Source organism: Myotis lucifugus, unplaced genomic scaffold (genome assembly GCF_000147115.1).
Source record: "Myotis lucifugus unplaced genomic scaffold, Myoluc2.0 scaffold_210, whole genome shotgun sequence".
NCBI lineage: Eukaryota > Metazoa > Chordata > Mammalia > Chiroptera > Vespertilionidae > Myotis > Myotis lucifugus.
This window is the reverse complement of record NW_005871258.1, coordinates 849,590-870,619: the sequence shown is the minus strand read 5'-3', so window position 1 is coordinate 870,619 and position 21,030 is coordinate 849,590. Positions and strand designations below refer to the sequence as shown.

The window sequence follows — 21,030 nt, the reverse complement described above, 5'->3', positions numbered from 1 at the left end:
TGAAAGGAGACAAGCATGTTAGGGGAGGCTGCGTCCAGTGGGGCTGGCAGGAGGTGGGTTTCTGCAGTATTGGTACCATTGCTGCTTCATTTTTCTGGATCACAAACAAACAGTACATTGAAAACTAGAGTTTGGAAATATATTTTCAATATATGTTGTTCTCAGCTCAAATATTTTTTTTTAATGTGTTGACTCAAATGTCTACCCAGAAAAAGAAGTTATACAAACCTTCATTTTTCAAAAGTAATCTAATAGACTCTTACACATCAGAGTCCACACCATTTACACCAGAATTGAGATTGAGGCCCAGAGAGGGAAACAGTTTGTCCCAAGTCCTTCAGATGGTTCGTAGCTAGTTAGTGGTAGAGCCCAGGCTAAAGCCCAGTCCTATCAACTTATTGCTATTTCTACCAATGGTGTCGGCAGGTTTCTAGCCAAGTGCTACTCCAAGCATCTGGCAGAGCTGCCTAGAGTACTGTGTGGTGAGCACTTTGAGAATGATGCTGTGGCTGATTGTTGATGTCTGCCAAGGGCTGCGATGGGAACGAGACCACAGTGTGCCATTCCACCTCATCTGTCCTTGTGATAGAAATGAAGCATCAGGAAAAGCAGAACTGCAGTTAGTGATGACTTTAAAAATTAGACTTCTGATACATTCATTTAAGTCAGCAACCATTTTTGAGGTCTAATACATGCTACAGTGCTGTGAACACACAGCCTGGCTCTTACTAAGCTCACAATCTTGGGCAAAAGCTGGGATCAGCAAGGAACGTCACCGGCGTGTAACAGAATGGGGGAAATGTGAAACGTAATCTAACAGTAGACTTACGCTCTGCAACGCTTATGTCTAAATAAACTATTTTTAAGTGAACTTAAAATTAAAACTAATACCATTTTAGTTATTAAACTAGCAAGGGGATTTCAGACCTATAAAGGCATTAAAATAATAATACCCGTATTTTTACTCAGTTAAAAAAATAAGGCAGACAAGTACAAACGGAATTTGTTTTCAATATTTCATAATTTCCTCATTTTTTTACATCTAATCCCAAACCTGAATATCCTCCTGGCTCAGGCATATTCCTGGAGCACCTGGTTTTTCTTTTGAAAAATAAAGGTCTGCACAAATGGCACACACTTCTTTTTTGAGTACAGGAAGCCACTTTGCGGGCTTGTGCCTAACTGGGGTCAAGCTGGCCGATGAAAAATCTAAGAGTTGACCAAGGCAGGCCGGCCACGTTTATGGAGTGCCATACGGAGTCATGCATGCCCAGATCTCCAACAGGCCAGCCCACCAGGGGAGGATGTGTAATTCCATTTGTTGCCTGGTCCTTCTCATGTTTATTTAATTTTTTTTCATAAATGCAGATACTTGGTCTTTGTGGCATCTGTTTCTTTCTGTCCTCAATGCCACAGCCTAGTCTCCTGCAGCGTGTCATTTCCCGGTGATTCTCGATGCTCCATGTTGAATCATTTATATGTGTGTGTTAGGCCACACAGTCCTCGAGCACAGTTCTGTGCAGTGCCAGCCAGGCCAGAGAATGTTGGGGTTACAGCCCACTCTCTCAAACATGTTCTGTTCTCTTGTGCCTTCTCTCTGTCAGCTGGGACCCTCTCCTCTTCCCTCTCTCCAGGTTGCAGGACCCATGTGCGTAGCAGCTGACACACACTGCTGTGTCATCTAGGCAGCACGGCATCTGAGATGGCACCGCCAGTAGTCATTATGTGGATGGGCTGCCTAGTGGAACTGGGTCCTATGTGAGGAAGAACAGAGAACTAAGGGTTTGGAGGTGAGGCATCTAGTTGTGCCTTTGCCACTAACTAGCAGCTGAGTCTGTCTTTGCCTCTGTGTCTGCATCTGCAGAGTAAGGGACTGGTCCACTCTCTGCCCTATGACTTGTGCTGTAAGTGGACTGGGGACCATGCCCACCCCTGACAGTAAAGTGCATAACTTAGATGGCTGTGCAGAGTGAAAAGCATTCTGGGAAACAATGTTGTTGGTATTCATGCATATGTGGTTTGATCTCATAAGATGCTCGTTATCCAGACTGTGTTTGCCCCATAGTACAACGGCCCCAGGTGGGATTGAGATGAATAACAAGGCATTTAGCCAGTCCTGGAGAACCAGAGTGGAGTTGTTACAGGGAAGATACCTTGTCGTCCACCCTGGTGGGCTTAGAGACAGTTGCCTTAATGAGCGGAAGGTCTGAGTCAATGATCTGCATTGGAAACAGCACTAAAGAGTAGACAGGATGAGCCTTTATAGAAAACACCAGCATCTCTGCCACCTCCAAAGGTGGGGTGATGACTACAACCAAGACTACTTTACCCAGCAGGGCTACCATTTAAATTTGAAGGAGAAATAAAGAGCTTTCCAGACAAGAAGCTGCTAAAGGAGTTCATTACCACCAAACCAGTATTATAAGAAGTGTTAAAAGGCCTTCTAAAGAAGGAGAAGAAGAAACAGAGGAACATCATAAAAAGAATTAAATGGCAATAAATATGTATCTATCAATAATCACTTTAAATGTAAATGGCTTGAATGCTCCAATTAACATAGGGTAGCTGAATGGATAAGAAAACAAGACTGATATATATATATGCTGTCTACAAGAGACCCACCTCAGAACAAAAGATATGTAAAGACTAAAAGTAAAGAGAAGGAAAATGGTATTTCATGCAAATAGAAAGGGGAAAAAAGCTGGGGTAGCAATACTTATGTCTGATGAAATAGACTTTAAAACAAAGGCTATAATAAGAGACAAAGAAGGACAGTATAATGGTAAAGGGAACAATCCAACAAGAGGATATAATCCGTGTAAACATTTATGCACCCAGTACAGGAGCATCTAAATATGTAAAACAAATCTTGATGGACATAAAGCGAAAGGTTGACAGTAATACAATTACAGTAGAGGAATTTCACACCCCACTGACATCAATGGATAGATCTTCCAGAAAAAAATAAATAAGGAAACAGTGCCCTTAAATGACACACTAGATCAGACTGATTTAATTGATGTCTTCAGAGCATTCTACCACAAAGCAGCAGAATATACATTCTTTTCAACTGTGCATGGAACATTTTCTAGAATAGACCACGTTAGGACACAAAACAAGTCTCAATAATTTTAAGAAGATTAAAATCATATCAAACATCTTCTCTGACCATAATGGTATGTAACTATAAATCACAAGAAAAAAAAATAAAACTGAAAAACACAAAAAGATATGGAGGGTAAATAACATGTTCCTAAGCATTGAACAGGTTAACAGTGAGATCAAAGATGAAATCAAGAGATACCTTGAAACAAATGAAAATGAGAACACAACAACCCAAAAGCTGTGGGACACAGCTAGAGTAGTCCTAAGTGCTCGCTCATCTCAGAAGCCTGCTGCAGCCTGCGCTCCCCCTTGCAGTATGTGGGCATTCTCTGTGTCAGTATTTTTGTGAAACACGATTTTTTAGTGATTATATAACTTCCCCTCGCATGCGTGTGTCCCAACACCTAACCGCGCTCCTGTTTGTCTCCTGTTCATGAGCCAAGTGTCCAGGTGCTATTATAGGGATGCTGGGTGCTCTGCTGAGGACAAATTCCCAACGCAATTGCTGGATCAGCACTGGTTTTGAAGGCTTTGGATACTTGCTGCCTGTTTGCTGGCCCAAGAGGATGTAATTTGACCTGTCACTCAAACTTTTGCCTTCTTAGGAGGCAGGTGCCCGTGTGGGGCAGAGTGCGCTCTTGGACGAGGCACAGGCCCTGATTGGAACGTCAGATCTTCCACTCACTGGCTCAGGGATCTTGGACTGCTTGCTTAACTCTCTGCTTCTCTGTTGTCCCACCTGCAAAAAGGAGATGCACCATTTAATTCAGGGGTGGTGGTGAGCATCAAAGGAGAGAGAATGTAACCCCTGGGACCTGGGAGGGCACGGCACAGGCCTGGAGCAGGACAGGCCATAGCAAGTGGCAGGGCAGGCTCCACGCTCAGTGCAGTCGACTGAGGTGGCCTCCAGCAGCAGGTGCTGTGGGCCTTGTCAGCTCTGGCCTGCTCAGGCCTCTGGGGAGACAGTGCTGCTGGCTGGCACCACTCCTCACTGACATCAGCCTGGGGCCTTCCCTGCCCCTTCCATAGCTTATTCTGCCACGTGGGCCCCTGAACTGCCCCACCAGAGAAGCGGAGGTTGCCCCACCGGGGGTTGCCCCTCTCCTGGGAGAAGCCTGAGTAGTTAGCAGCCGGCTCCTCCCACCTGCAAGCGGCAATACATTGGCTTTGCTCTGTTATTTAATTTATACACCATTTGACTAGAACTCTGTACAGATGCATTTTGGAACACAGAAGAACAAGCAAGGCCTTCTGTAGAGCCATCCTCAAAGTCCCCCTTTCGCCTGCCTGATCCTTGGTCTCAGCAATGCAGAACACACCTGCCACCCAGAGCCTCTGTTGGCCCTCCCGGCGATGCCTGGAAGCTGCCCGTGTCCTGGTCCTCACTCTTAGACTTGGGACAAACTCGGGTCAGGTGGGGCGCAGTGGTGCTCGCAGGAGTCTGCTCTTTTGAAGGGGCAGCTGCAGCGAGTCAGAGCGGACGTTACCAGGGAGAGCCGGGAGCCTGGCCACGCCAGCGGTGGTTTCCGCCCAGGGGTAGGGCCCGTGCACCTGCCGTGTGGTCTCAGGCAGGGTCACTGCCCAGCGAGCGGGGTGAGCAGGTGCCCGGCTGCAAAGAGCAATTGAAAGGTCCCAGGAAAGCAGTTCACGGAACATCCAGGCCCTGAGGTAACAGGATGGGCCTTTAAGAACAGATGACAAGCCCTAACCGGTTGCTCAGTGGTTAGAGCGTCAGCCTGTGGACTGAAAGGTCCCAGGTTCAATTCTGGTCAAGGGCATGTACCTTGGTTGCAGGCACATCTCCAGTAGGGGGTGTGCAGGAGGCAGCTGATCGATGTTTCTCTCTCATTGATATTTCTAACTATCCTTCTCCCTTCCTCTCTGTAAAAAATCAATAAAATATATTTAAAAAAAAAAAAAAGAACAGATGACAAGAAAGCTGGAGCTAAGGTGCCAATGTGCCCGGCAGAGGCACCTGTGCCCATAATGCCCCGCGCCGCAGGTGCCCACAACCTGGAGGGCAGGACAGACACACAGGTGTTCTTGGTGGGGAAGGAGAGGGCGCAGGACCTGGCTGGGTTAGTTCTCAGCATGAGTCTCTTTCTTCCTGGGATCAGCCCGACGCACATGGGGTGCAGCCCCCTGACCATTGCCCTTTGCGGCCTGGAGTGAAAGAAGAGCGTGTGCTTCCCAGGCAGCTTCGACCGTGTGCTGCACACCTGCTGGGAGCTCCTGTGGGTGCTGCCGGGCCCAGGGGGGCTGCTTGGTGGGGAGACGGGATGAGGGCCCCTGCTCAGCACCCCGCGGTGTCCCAAGCGCCCTAAGCCACTGTGGGGAGGACAGGGAAGGCCGCTCTTCTCCCTCAGTGAGCTCCCTGAGGTGAGCCTGCCCTCTGGGAGCACCAGGGCGGCCAGGCCACACCCCCTGGGGCGCAGCGTAGACTCGCATCTATTGTCCTGTGTTCCAGTATGTTCATGCCTCCTTCCTTACAGTCGTTATTTTATTTCCTTGGATTGTGTGGATTCTGGAACAAACTAATGATTTTCTTTGTGACACACACATATAATGAAAGAGAAGGGGGAGCGGAGGGTGGAGGTGGGGCAGGAGGGGCGGAAACGAAGGGAAGGGACAGGGAGGGGGCAGAGAATTGGGGGAAGAGAGCTTTTACTCTCAGTATCTCGTGCCTGTAACTTGGGTCCACAGGGCGCAGTCTGTGTAGTTGAGTGAAGGGGAGAAAGCAGAGGTCAAAGCTGAAGGGCATTAGAATAATTCCCTTTCCTAACGATCAGCACCAAAGGGCTTGCTCCTCACTGACAGCCTCGCTTGTGGGAGAGGCCAGTGACCCTGCACAGAGCCACGCGCCCTGCTGCGTGGCCTCTTCCCTGGAGGAGTGTGGCTCTCGGTGCGTTTTGATTCTGTCACAGTAGATGGAGTAAGTAGAGCTGGGGTGTGATTTCAACCCCTTGGCTCAGCATAAACAGTCTGCATGTCTCGTGCACCAAATGGAAAACTCCCAGAGTGGCAGCCGCTCTTGGTCTAGGTGATTGTCACATCTGCACATCACTCAGGCTGCTGGGTGGATGCTCTTGGGGAACTGGTGTGGCACCTACGGCAGCACACATCCTGGCAGTGTGGGGGGTACTGAGGGCTTGGGGCAGGCAGTGCCCCGGCGCCACCCTCACTTTCTTCTGTTACATAGAGACAGTGACCCAACAACCGAAGGATCCCTGTGAACACAGGCTTTTATTCTAAGTGAAGCCCTGTGCGTGGAAGTCATCGTCATTGTTACCGTTTCATAAACATTTGGTGGATAATCAACCCCATTTTCTGACTCTGCCTATTTCAGACGGGTCAGAATAGGGTGGTGGTGTTATGGCGTCTTATGAATAGGCTTTGCAACACGGCTTCCTACTGCCGAGCTGCCAGTCACGTGTGGAGCATCCCAGGTAAATGAAGCCGTAAGGACTTTCTTTGTGGAGTTGTTTTTGGTATAAATGCATAAAAAGGGTGTTTCTTACCTCAGCGAACTCATGACATTAGCAATAAGCCAGCCCAGTGGACTTCCCTGGGACCCTGCTCCGCTGCCCCGCGTCACACGTGTGTGCAGCCGTCCGCACGGGCACAGCTCTCACTCCGAGACTGACAGTCTCCAAGTTAGATCACATCTTGGCATGATATCCCAACATTAGAATGAATTTATGCTATAGTCTCCCAAGAATTATGCAAATGCAATTTCTAAGTTAAGCTCACAAAGTTTGAAGTTCTTACGCTTACCTGTTTCTGAAATGATGGTTTTGTAAGTCTCTCATTGATTTTTTTTACCCTATAACCTGAAAATGTCTAATGTTTTTCAATCTCACATGGAACCATTCACTCCTGGATGAGAGAGAACAGGGTGCTCCGTGGCAAGCTGATGTGCATTGCAGTCTGACACCGTTTTATTGAGCCCCATTCATGGAGACCTAGTCACCTGTGGGAGCTCAAGTTCTCACGTGCATGTGTATGTGCTTATGTGCTGCATCCGGCAGCTGTCTGCATCCCTTGCTAAGTAACTTACCAATTTGCCCATTCACACAGACCCCAACTGCCCAGGAAATCAACTGTTTATCTTACATCAGATACTATTATGTGCTTGTAAATCCTCCCATTTATCTTGCTGGTGACTGGGGTCATTTGAATGAAGCTCTGTTGTTTCTTTGCGGAAAAGCATCCTAGTGAGCTGTGGCCCAGTGCCTTGCTCCTTCTGGCTGTTCTCACTGTCCCCGCCGGGCCCGTGGCCAAAGGGAAGCTTAAGGATGAGAACAAGGCATCTGGGCAGGGACCTGCCCTGCATCTGTATGGCTTCGTTCCCAGGGGCCATTGGACTTTAGCTCTGCATGGTGTAGGGTAGGTCAGGTCTGAAGGAGGGCAGTGGATAAAGTAACGCTCAGGCTAAGGAAATGTGACACAGTTTAGCTAAGTCTTGGGTTTGGAAGGAGACAGTGGAGTGCTGGGTGGCCTTGGGAACTATGATTGGGTAGTTGATGCTGACTCATTTTATTAGGGGGATTCTTTTGTCTAGCAAGTGTTATAAGGGCCTGTGGTTCATTTGTTTGTTCATTTATTCATCCATTCATTCAACAATATTTATTGAGCACCTCTTGAGGGGCAGTACCATGCTGATCCATGTTCCCTGACCTCAATCAGTTTCCAAGTTTTATACACTTAGCCAGATAGGGGATGACTCACTCTCCAGTCCATGCCTAATGTTAGTTTTTTATAAGATAAAAAATGTCTAAAGTAATGTTTTTTATAAGATAAAAACAGGGCATTAGGAAATATCACCACTGACCACCCACCAAGTTCCTCTACTCTCCCCTCTTGCTCAGAGCACTCGGACTCAGCATCTGAGTTGCTGGTTTCAGCCCTTTGCTTATCCAGTGGTTCTCAAGCTTCCTAATGCCTCGACCCTTTAATACAGTTCCTCATGTTGTGGTGACCCCCAATTTCATTGTTACAAATTGAACATAATTAAAGCATAGTGATTAATCACAAAAACAATATGTAATTATATATGTGTTTTCCAATGGTCTTAGGCGACCCCTGTGAAAAGGTCGTTCGACCCCCAAAGGGGTCGCGACCCACAGGTTGAGAACCGCTGCTTATGACACTTCTTTGCTTTCTTTTCTCCATATGTCCAGTAGATCTATCCCTTTCTCCTCCCTGTCTTTTCTGACAGCTAGACAGAGGTTGTGCGCACACATAACTAGGTGTCTGCATCAAAGGGCAGGAGGTCCTCTGGCACCTTCAAGGAGAACTGGTTGGCGTGGTGAGGTCCAGTCTCAACACCCCCCACTATGAGTCAGGTGCAGAGGTCAAGTCCTCTGCTCTCGGGGAAATAATACCTATCAGGATGCACTCAGCTGGCGCAGCTTCTGAACAGGGAATTCTCACAGGAACTTTGTGAGCATTGCACATTCCATTGGCCTCAGTAACGTGAAACTTATTTTCCTAAAAAAGGTACAGACAGAACTTGGTGTGACTCACTAGAGAACAACAGTTAAGTCACTGCTTATTTTCTTTTTTTCCAAGAAAAGGAAAAATTGATTAAATGTATAGGAAATGCAAGCAGCCTCAAATCTATAAAGGGGAACTGGACCAACGTCATGCAAACTTTGAGATGATTAAAACTGGTTAACTTCTATGAACAAAAGGTGCTGGGGTTCTCACAGTGCATCGTGGGAGGTCCTGGCTCATCCTGGGAGGGCCTGGCTCTCCTGGAGGGCATATCGGTCTTCTCTGGGAAGTGGAATTGGAGCTGTCTGAAGGATGAGAAGGATTTAATACGAGGAAAGTGGAGCATGAGGGCAGGGAAAAGCATGTTAAAGCAGGGAACAGCATCTGCAAAGGCCCTAGCTGGAAGGAAGTGGAATGCTATGGGGGATGGGAGAGCAGGGCCAAGGCACATGTGTATTCCTGTTGCACACAGGGCCTCTGAGTGAAGTCCAGATGCCTGCTCATCTGGTCCATATTTATATTCACCCGCATATCTGTTGTTCTCCATTCCTACCTACCTCTCCACACTTCCACCTGAGAGCATATCCTTCTTCCTCTAGTATTTGTTTTAGTGTGAGATTGCTGGAGACAAAGTGTATCATGTCTGCTTTTCCAAAAACATCTCTATTTCACCATTTTTTCTCTTAACACATTTCCAGCAGCTTTATTGACATATAATTTCATACCGTAAAGTTCATCTTTTTAAAGTGTATAGTCAGTAGGTTTTACTGTATTTACAGAGTTGTGTGACTGTGAACATAATCTAATTTCAGAGCATATTCATCTCCCCCAAAAGAAACACTGTGGCCATTTGCAGTCACTTCCTATTCCATGTCTCTTCCCCTAGCAGCCCACTCCCCTACCCAGACAAACACTGCTCTGCTTTCTGTCTCTAGGGGGTTGCCTATTCTGGATACTTGCATAGATGCTAATAATTATTATATTTTCCTAATGGAATAGCAGCTACCTCTGGCAGGGCAATAACCATCACTGACCTGAAAGTGGGTGAGTACAGAGACCCTGGAGAAGGTGGCCAGGCGGATGCAGGGCCCTGCCAGGACAGAAGACGGAGGGAGGAGTGTTGGAGTGGGAGGTGGTAGGACACCAAATGAAAGGCTTTTTACCTCGTCTTCCCCGACTAGGCCACCGCCTCCAGCTGGCCAGGGAAAGGGGAGCTGAAAGTCACTGCTGGTCTCCCTCAGCTGTCTGAGGTTGGGTGAGCTGATATTCAAAAATCCCAGTCAGGATGCTAAGACCCACTGACCGTGGATATTATGAATTTAATAGGTATTTCGATCAGCAAGGATATTTGAATATTCTGCCCCACAAAGCTGCTTTCCTACCATCTACGTCTGGCATATTCCACTTGGTTATTGACGTGCATGTTTACTTCTCTGTGGCTTGGCATCCTGGTGCTTGGGCGTTTGGGGTTGGCACGTAGGCCACTGAGGCCTCTGCCCAGCTCTCCCGGGTCGAATGTGCCCTGACTATGCATTGTTTTCCCTGCCCCGGCCTCTCCTTCCTCCTCTTATTTTGTCTTCTGGGGAATAGTTTTGCCCCCGCAGCTTAGTGACAGGCCTTCTATGGGGACAGACAGACAGACTGTTGGGCTGGATGTTCATAGTCAGTTAGGCTTCAAGGACATTGATGGGAGACACAGTCACTGATCAGTAGGCGACTTGGCAGAGTTGGGAGCCTGACGCTATGAAGGCCATCGTAAATATGTGCCTTCCTGGGGGTGGGATGGGTGTGCGAATAGTAGATAAAAAGCTGGTTAGAGGCAGATTATGTCTTCAGACGGTTTGAAGAGAACAAAAGAGCAGTTGCCGAAGTAAGAGGCCAGGAGTGGTCTTCAGAGGTAAACTTGCACAGAAGTGATGGCATTCCTGTGCAAATTGGTCTTCAGTCCGAAAGCTTTATTCCACGTCTCTTCCCCTAGCAGCCCACTCCCCAACCTAAAGGATGTGAGTTTAGTTATTGTTCCATTTTCAGGAAGGCAGCATCCACCTTCCCTCTCCCTGCAAACACTCACACCGCCATGCACGCTCAAACACGTGCATTAAGTGGGGTCTGCATGGCTGTAAAGGTAGGGTCTGTTAGGCGTCTGTTGTTGAATATATGTTAATATTCAAAGACTGGTCCTTGGGCTCATCGACACTTCTGAAGTTCACGGACAAGTGTGTTACACGGCCTACCTGTTCACTCATTCTGCAAATGTCTACAGGTACCTTTTGTGACCAGACACTGAGCCCATGCCCAGATGGACACGGTAGAGGCCTTGCCCCCAAACGCTCCCTCTAGGAAGAAGAGCTTGTCCTGGAACTCAAGGCTGTCAGTGCTACCCCACTTGGAGAAACAGTGAAAAGTGAGACTCCAGAGATTAAATGGTAATTTCAGTTTGGGTGTCTGCAATTGGTGCTGGGGTCTTCAGTTGATTTGGCACACAAACACTGGTATTTAGATTTTCTTTTATTTGCTTTTAAACAAAAAAACTGCATTGATGGATCTGTGATCATTTGCTATTACTCTTCTTAAACGGTACTTCACATAGATTTGGTGGAATCAACTCTCTCCAGGACGCGGGGACTCCACAGCCAGCTGCCACAGGCACTGCAACACGCATAAGAGAAGCATTTGGGTTATAGCTTCAGGTTGAAATGCCATCACTTCTGTGCAAATTTACCTCTGTTTTTTCATTGTTTTAAAGTTGTGCTGCTCCCATGAAGAAAATAAAGTTCTTTTCAATAGACCGAAAAGGGTTGCACGAAAGATGATTTGCTTTTTACTAGTCAGGTTATCACTAATCTCCTGGAGGACGTCCTCTGTCTTAAATTGGTTTGTAAAACTAGATCCATTTCTAGAACATAGTCAGTGACTTTACTGCTGGTTTTCGTTCTGTTTGTACCTGTGTTGATCATCTCCACAAGCCCCCGGAGTTTTGTCATGGGTCTAGTGCTCAGTGCCCTGCTCCAGGCACTGTCCTTGGTGCTGATAAGAGAGCCGTGGATGAGACCGGCATATAGCTCGCCCCACCAAGCACAGCCTTAGAAGGGAAGGGTACGTTAGGCAGGCACCTTACAAGGAGTCCTGGCTGGCAGCCTTGGTGAGCATTGTAAGGAAAGGCACGGGGGCTGAGAGAGACTGCCGCAGGGATGTGACCAAGCCTTTCATGCATAATGACATGCTCAGAGGTATGTAATCCGATTACAGATGGGATTTTTTCTTGCATTGTGTAGATAAACATAGATTGAAACTGTTAAAATACCATATTAAAATCTATTCTTGTTCCCCACATGAATAAGCTTTTGTAGGACTTTTCAATATGAGCTGCAGCTGATGATGGCATTCTGCCATAAGCTTGGAAGCAGCCTGTGGTCACAGGGAGGGTTCGGGGGGAGGGAGTGGGACAGCCCCACGGAGCCTTCTTTGCAGGAAAGTCTCTCCTGGTTCCGTGGGCGCCCAGATCCACACGGAGGAGCTCCGTGAATGCGCAGGGCACTGCAGGCCTAGCGCCTTTGTGAGTTGATTAGAATCCCTGAAGAGGCACCTCAGGTCCAGATTTGAAGACCAAGTGTTTCTGTATTTGAACTTGAGCTGTCAGACAATAGGAGCAGGAGGGTGGGGGGGGGGAGAACCGCTGGTGGAGGGGGGGTGGGGCGGCTTGTCTTTGAACTTTGAGAAGCAAGGGGTGCTGGGAGAGAGTGGGAGATTTCTGATTATGGTTTTCCCTGAATGTTACTTGGGTGGGGGACATGTTTCAGAAAGGGCAGGTTATTGGGCCCACGGAGAAGGCACCCCACTGTAGCCGCGTGGAGGGTTTCCACCCGGAGTGTCCGAGCGAAGGGCTCAGTCGTCCATCTGCTCCCTCCACCTCTCAGAGGGCTGCTGTCCCCCAGCTGACCCCACCCCGGGGGCCTGGAATGTTTTCATTCCTTACTTGGCAGCAGTTTCACCCACTGCCATCAGACTGCGGGGCCTGGGGAAGCTCAGGGCCCATCTTCAATCCAGGTGTCTTCGTCTCTGACCGATCACACTGACTCTAAGGGAGCCGTTTGTATAGGACACTGTGTCTTCGTGAGGCAGACGGACATTCGCTGCCAGGCGTGCAGTGCGTGCTCCTGTCTGCGTTGGCGCTGACGTGTGAGCGCGTGGTGAGGAACAGGCTGTGGAAACCACCCACGGTTCTCAGCGAGTGCGTGTCTGTGCTGTGTTCTCCGCCCCAGGCAGTTGCAGGGTTATTGTCCCTGTTTTGTAGGTGAGGAAACTGAGGCTCGGCAAGGGTAAGTGGGGGGCTGAGGACTCAGTCCCAGGGCAGCCTGACTTCCACGTCTTGGTCCCTTTCCTCTGCACCCAGTTGCACTTTTGCTTGTGTGAAGGTGTTTGGAACATGAAACATGAGCAGGTTTTCAAACCTCCCACATGAGGTGAGCCAGTCTGTCATCCCTTTGTCTGTGGAGTGGCTTTTGCCTCCGTGTGTGAATCGTTAGCAGCCTGGGCCTCTGGTCATGCTCTCTGCATCCGGGCCCAGCAGGATGTGCATACAGCAAGTGGAGAGCGGGGCCGCCTCCGACCCTCCCCCACTCCTCAGCCCTCTGACGCCTGCGGCTTTGTCATCCATCCCAGGAGGAGCAAGGGCGAGCTTCCGGTTTCCTGCCTGCTCAGTGGGTGGGGCGCCCTTCAACCCACCCACAGGGCTAGTGCACACACACTCACATACACCTCCGCGTTCTCAGCACTTCCCAGCAAGGAGCGTTTGATTAAAATGGCCAGAGGTGACCGGACATTTTGAAGGTAACGCCATAGTGACTCAGGAGTGTTAGGTGACATATCAAGGCAGCCGCAAACCCCTTCCCTCAGACCCAGGGACCCTGTCAGACTGATCTTCCGGGAATGTCAGCCTTAGGCCCCTGGCCTCACCCTGGGGACATCTCAGGACTGTCCCTTCCCTGGGTCAGCGCCTGCGAGAGGCTGCTGACATCGGTCTCATCCATCACTGTATCCCAGGCCTTGAAGGTGCTTGCCCTGCTGGGTGTGAGGTCAATATGAGGACATGCAGTCAGCATATAGTACCAGCACCAACCTATGTCCAACATGAGGACATGCACTCAACATAGTACCTGTGCCAACCTATGTCCAACATGAGGACATGCACTCGACATAGTACCTGTGCCAACCTATGTCCAACATGAGGACATGCACTCGACATAGTACCTGTGCCAACCTATGTCCAACATGAGGACATGCACTCAACATAGTATCTGTGCCAACCTATGTCCAACATGACGGCATGCAGTCGACATATCACCTGTGCCAACCTATGTCCAACATGAGGACAGTGGGCAGCGTCTCTGCTTCGCTACTTTGGGCCAGTTAGTAAGCCTGTCGGCTATAATATATGGTCTCAATTCCAAAAGGGGGAAACTAGGAGCTCTTGAGGATTAAGCGATATGCTTCAGATGGTATGCGCGTGCTGGGTCAGTCACTTCCAGTTCAGGCAGTAGAAAGCTCTGGCATTCGTACTTAGCTCAGAAGCAACTGCAGAGGATGGTACCCAGGGTCATGGCTGGTGACTCTGAACCAGTCCTGACCATTTGCACTCTCTTGCTTGCTCCTCATAGTTTCCTGCTGTCCCTTCTCTGGCCTCTTTCTTCACATGTCCTGGTGGCTGCTCCTCCTCCCAATGATGTCACTGGGCAGCAGGATACTATGGGACCAGGGATTTCGACAGGATTGCATCGATTCATCATCACAGTATTAAGTCTTTCAATCCATGAACATGAAATGTCTCTGTTTCTTTGTGTCTTGTTTCATTTCTTTCAGCAACACTTTGTAGTTTTCAGTGTGCAAGTCTTTCCTTGGTTAAGTTTATTCCTAAGTATTTTATTCTTTTTTGATGCCATTATAAGTGGAACTGTGTTCTTAAGTATCTTTTCAGATTGCTCATTGTTAGTATATAGAAGCACAACTGATTTTTGTGTGTTCATTTGGAATCCTGCACCTTTGCTGCATTCACTTATTCTAACAGTTTTTGTGAGGGGGGATCTTTAGGATTTTCTACGTATAAGATCATGTCATCTGTGAACAGAGATAATGTTACTTCTTTTCTTTAACATGGATGTCCTGTTCCTTTTTCCTGACTGGCTGATCTGACTAGGACTTCCAGCACTACTAGTCTGTTGAGTAACAGCGGTGAGAGTGAGCACCCGTGTCTTGTTGCTGATCTTAGGGGAAAAGCTTCCCGTTTTCTCTGTTTAATATGAGAAAAGCTGTGGGCTTTTAGTCTATGGCCTTTGTTATGGTGAGGTAGTTTCCTCCTATTCCTAGTTGTTCTTAGTGTTTTTATCATGAATGTTGTCCGGTGGTTTCTGCATCAGTGGCGGTGATCGTGTGGGCTTTCCCCCTTTCGCTCTGTCGGGCAGACATTTTTATGGAGCTAAATTGTATGAAAATAGAGAAGTGAAGCTGATGAAGCTTTGTTCATCTTTTTAAGGAACTGGCTGGTGGGGAGAGGGACATTTTGACATTAATATTAAAGGAGACCGAAACATGAGACCCGACCCTGCCACAGACCTGTGACTCCTTTCCCCTGTCAAAAAGTGTCCCATTGTGTGCTGTGCATAAGGGGCAAGTGTTAATTGGTTAATTAAACATCTGAGCCCCCCGTTTAAGTGAGGATTCATAGGAACTGCCAGTAAGGAATAGCTTTCCGAATAAATGGTGCGTTAGTGAGTGGGGTAGAGTGCGCCATTCACAGGTCAGCTGTGGGAGGCAGGCGTACAGTTAGGTCCGTGTTCTGCAGCAGGGAGAGCGGCCAGCAATCATTTATGTGATTGCCGTGAAGAGTCAGAGGCATTTTATTCAGGAAGAAGTCAAGTACGTGTGGATGACAGGATCATATCTGGGATGGTTTGCTTTGAAATAACCTAGTGGGAGTTGGAGGGGGAGAAGGCGTAAAGTTGAAACTACAGCGACCATATGTTAAGTTCATTATATATTCTTTGCAATTTTGTATTGGTTTGAAATTTGTCATAATGAAAAGTTCAAAAAAGAAACTCAGTGTAAAGCAACGATGATGTGGCTTTATATCAAAATCTTATGTAGCCATTACAGTACACTTAGGAAGAATTAGCAAGAAAATCAGGAAGTCAATTTCCTAATGTGGTGTGTGTGTGCATATACATACAAATATTTGCACAGAAAATACTGGGAAGGAAATACATTAAAACATTACTTGTGATTATCCTTGGCTGGTAGGACTATGGGTGGTTTTCATTCTCTATATCTTATAAACTTTCTACAGTGAACAAGAGAAAAACATAATTTCTGAAAACGTTTTTTTGTTGTTGTTGTTTTTTGAGAGAAAGGAACCAAATCTGCGTTCTGTAAACTAGTTAAAGGATATTTTGTTTTATTTCAGTTTACATTCAACCCCGTTCTGTATTAGCTTCAGATGTACAACAAAGTGTCCAGAAAATCACGTGCTCTACACAGTGGTCCCCCACTGCCTCAAGCCCCCCCCCCACCCCGGCCCATACCATCTGTCTTGATATCATTGACTACATTCCCCGTGCTGTAATCCACATCTCTACGGCTGTTCTGCAACTAAATGGGTGAAGCATTTGTTCCTGCTATCTGTTTTCTATGCAGTTGCTCTGTCAGCGAATGGTTAAATGCCTGTGTGGTTACTAATCTTGAGCTGTCGTTGTGTTTTTGGGCTGTACTGTCCCGTAATATGCCATAGAATCTGCCTTTGCTGGTGCGGCAGGCGAGGTCATAGACAGAAAACAGTCACCACCACCATTTTTCTCACTGTTAACTTCTGTTAAACATGTTCCTTTAATGTGAATTTCCATCTGGTTTTAGGGAGCTGGACATGATTTCCACACGGGTGATGGACTTTAAGCTTCGGGAGGCTGCCGAAGGCCTGGGGGAGGACAGCACAGGTAAGGCCTCGCTTCCCCTGCTCTGGGGAGAGTCCTCACTGGGTTGTGGGGCAGGGGGAGGGGCTGACGGAACCAGGCCATTGGGGTTCTCTGCATGGAGAGTGGGGGTTCAGTTCACAGCATGCTCAGACGCCCCCTGGGTCCTTCATACCGAGGCCAGAGGACCTGCAATGCCGGGGGTCCTCCTTTGCTTCTGTCAGACATGGAGGGCGGGTTAGAGTCATTTTCCTCATTCCCGTCCCCATGATTGATTGACTTGAGAGGTGCAGTGGAATCGTTTATTATCCAAGAACATCTGAAGGTACCAGCAGGAGGTTGGCAACGTATAAGGTAGCCTGATCGTCCAGAAGAATAGAATAACAAAGCCTTTGAATCCTCTTTTAAGGCTACTCTTTTTCAGGAGACCTTATTATATCCTCTACTGAGTTAAATGCCAGGCCCATGAAGCACCATCTCACAACATGTCCTGAGAGTTACCCGATTATTTGATTGGTTTACCACTACTCATATATTGCTATTTATGTCTTGATAGAGTTGTAAAATTGACCTTAAAAATCATCGATCTTCCTACAATGTACCTTTTCCATAGATTAGCCATTTATACTCACCTTATTTTGGTAACAAAGGCCTCCATCTCTCTCTCTCTTTAAAGTCAAAATGCTAGTAGTCATTTTTAAATATAGTTCAGGGGAAATAGCTTCAATAATATTAAATTCTAGCTTCCGATCACTAATTCTATTAAAGACTCTATTTCATATATTTTCAATAGATTTTTCTTATTCTAAATTAGGACTACTTTTTCTCTGTCACATTTCAATAAATATCATATAGGTAGATTATAGATAGCTTTTTCTTATTATTCCATGTTAGAACTACTTTTTCTTTATCATAATTGAATAGGTACCCCCCCCAATACAGATAATAAGGTGGTTTTTTTTTTTAGTTAACCCCGAGAAAAAGTGAGCTGCAAAATTTCACATTATGGGGCACTGAATTAGTACTGATTTTAAACAAGAAAATACTGTTTAAAGAAGTAGTTCATTCACCTGAAACTACATCCATAACTACTAGTTTGGGGTACTTACCGAGGGCACCATGAAGAATTTATTTTTAAAAAGAAAGAGAGAAACTAAGTTTTTTTTCCAAATAATAGTGAAGCAAGTTATTCAACCTCTTCCCATTTAAAATGTAAAATTCTAGATAAGAGCATTCTTTTAAACCCTTTTTAAAAGTACACATAAGAAGTGATGAGCCCAGAATTAGAGAAAAATGGAAACCTGAGCGTAGAAGCCACCTTTGCCCTCAGATCATTTACCAATCTTGGAAATTTCGAGTTTCATTTTTGTCTTCATGAAGTAGTAGGAGAGGGAGAGGGTCAAATGTCAAGTACAGACCTGTACAAGGTGGGCCATCTACTAGAAGACCTTCCCTAAAACCAGCTGGGGGCCTGAGGAGCCACAAAATTTGAATAAGTGTGAACCAGAGGTCGGTCATAGTTGTGTGGATTTATAGCGTGCGTTTGCATCACTTGGGTAATTCAGAGACTCTCAAGCCTTGAGCTTGGCTCAGAGTATTTCTAGACTGAAGGTGGCCTGAGGTACCTTGCAGAAGGAAGCAGTCTTCTCTGAAGGAAGGTGCCTTCTATCTAGACTCCAAGTTACTACGTTAGTAATTAGTACTGTCAGTTCTATGACACACTTGTCAGTGATAACCAGGAAAATTGGGCAACAAGCACCATGAATGAGAACCAAACTGTTATGGGTTGAATTGTGTGCCTCCAAAATTCATATATTGTAGTCCTGACCCCCAGGACCTCAGAATGTGACCCTATTGGGAAACTGGGTCTTTGCAGAGGTAGTTGGTTTAGACGAGATCATACTGGAGTAGGTGGACCCCCGATCTACGGTGACCGATGTCCTTATAGAAAGGGGAAATTGAGATGTAGGCACACACTCGGAGAACGCCAGGTGAAGATGAAGTCAGAGATTAGGGTGACGGCAGCTACAAGGCAAAGAACGCCAGATTGGCAGCAAACACCAACGGTTAGGGGAGAGACACGGAATAGAGTTCTCCTCCATCATAACCCTTTGAAGGAACTAACCATGCCAACGACACCTTGATCTCAGGCATGTAGCCTCCGGAACTGAGACCATAGCAGTTCTGTTGTTTAGGCCCCCAGTCTGTGGTAGTTCATCACGGCAATCCTAGCGAACTGATACACAGCAGAGAAACAGACACACAACGGCGCTGAGTATCAGAATTATCAAATACGTGCTATAAAACAGTCACCACACTATGGTTGAAGATAACAAATAAAAGTTTGAAAATATATGGAAGTAACAGGGAACCATAAGAAGTCTCATAGCACCCAGCCAGGGCCATAAGGCACGAGAAAGAAATAAAGGGGATCCAGGTGGAAAGAAGAAATAAAACTCTGACTATAGAAAATATCAAAAAGTACCTAGAACTCCTAAGCAAGGTTAGCAAGTTGGCACTAAATACGTGGTCAATATTTTAAAAACTGTAATTTTATATACTAACAATGAAGAATTAAAAATTGACCTGTAAAAAAGGTGCCATTTACAGTAGTACTAATCAAAGAAATACTTAGGTATATATCTAACAAAGTATATGTAGGATCTGTAGACTGAAAAATATAAAATATTATTTGAAGAAAGCAACAAAGACCCACATACGTGGAGATGCACTATGAGTTATGGACTGAATGTTTGTGTCCCTCCAAAGTTCGTAGGTTAAAATCCTAACCGCCCGATGTGGTGCTGTTTGGAGGTGGGGGCTTCGGGAGGTAGTTAAGTCTGGAGGGTAGAGCCCTCGTGGATGGAATTACTGCCCTTACAGGGTGAGGCCGGAGAGCCACTCGCTGCCTTCCTGCCATGTGAGGACACGACGGGAAGTGGACAGTCTGCAACCCAGCAGAGCGCTCTCAGCAGCACCCTCCACGCTGGTGGACTTGTTTTTATTAACATATCAGCCATTACAGTGAGCACAAGGAGACTAATTACATTAATTGTTCCACTTAGAAGTTAAAGATCATCAGATTGAATTTCTAAAACGAATTCTCATAAACTAAAGGACAGAAAAACATGTACTTTGCAAATACTGGGCAAAAGGAAGCTGGTGTAGCTCTATTAATAGCAGTCAAAATAAAATTTAAGGCAAAAAGCATTACTAACATTAAAGAGGGCATTTCACAAAAGGTTTCATTTCGGACCAGATAATAATTTTACCTTTCTATGCACCAACATAATGTCAAAGGTTATAGAGTAAAAATTGTAAAAATTGACAATTAAATAAAGTAGATGTAACCTACAATCAGAGTGGGTTATTTTTCGTATAATTGTATCAGTAATTCGTAGAACAAATGTATTTAAAAATTAAAGATATAAAGTATTTAGACAACACACATACAAAGACCTTATCCTACTTGACACATATAAAACATTGAAAACAATACATTATTTTTCCAGCACACGAGGAACATTTACAAACTTAAGCAAGTCTCAACAAAATTGAACAGATTCAGACCATACAGAGTATATTCTCTGACCACAATACAGTTAAACTAGAAATCAATAACAGAAAGATAAGAAAATTCTGAAGTGCTTAGAAATTGCCTAAAATTAATAAATTGCCTAAAAATTAACAAGCTAAATATTCATCTCATGAAATCTAATAAGTTAGCAAAGTAAACCTAAATAAAGTAGAAAGAAGTAAAGAATAAAGAGAGGAATAGAAATTAGTGCAAATAAAATCAGCAAACCTCTGATGCAGCTGATCAAGGAAAAAAAGGAGGCACAGATCATTAACATCAGGGCTGAGAAAGGGAACTTTATTACAGACAGTGCGGATGCTAAAACAGTAAGAGGATATTAATAACTACATGCCAATAACTTTGAAAATTTGGGAAAAGGCAAATTCCTAGCAAAAATGTAAATTCATAAAACAGATTCAAGATGTAAAAACCTGAATAGTGCCGGTCACCATTAAAGAACTTAAATTAAAGAGTCTGGCAGGTGAATACATGTAGCACAGACAGGGCCCGCGTGGATGGCTGCTGAACCATGCCAGGCAAACGCAAGTGCTCAGCGGCGCATCTGGGTCTGAGCGGCCCCTCGCCCCCACCCACTAACCAGAAGCGTCATCTTTTTCTTGTTTGTTTTAATTTATCGTTCTTGTTGAAAGTATTACAGATGTCCCCTTCCCCCCACATTGAGCCCCACCACCCCACACCTGCCCCCCCGCCTACCACTGCACTATTTTATATTTATTTTATTTTTTTCTTTATTAAGGTATTACATATGTGTCCTTATCCCCCCATTACCCCCCCACCCCCCACTCATGCCCTCAGCCCCCTGGTGTCTGTATCCATTGGTTAGGTTTATATGCATACATACAAGTCCTTTGGTTAATCTCTCCCCCTTACCCC

The 21,030-nt window shown here is 46.1% G+C and overlaps 1 protein-coding gene across 6 annotated transcripts in view; it reads left to right on the top strand.

The window, feature by feature from the left end:
* Positions 1 to 21,030, top strand: part of KIAA1211L (KIAA1211 like) — a 111,619-nt gene that overhangs the window by 48,580 nt on the left and 42,009 nt on the right. For all 6 annotated transcript variants that reach the window (XM_023761505.1, XM_023761504.1, XM_023761503.1 and 3 more), the window contains exon 2: positions 16,504 to 16,583. In XM_023761505.1, the coding sequence (XP_023617273.1) occupies positions 16,514 to 16,583 (70 nt within the window). In that variant the 5' untranslated portion in view covers positions 16,504 to 16,513. The remainder of the gene's footprint in view (positions 1 to 16,503; positions 16,584 to 21,030) is intronic.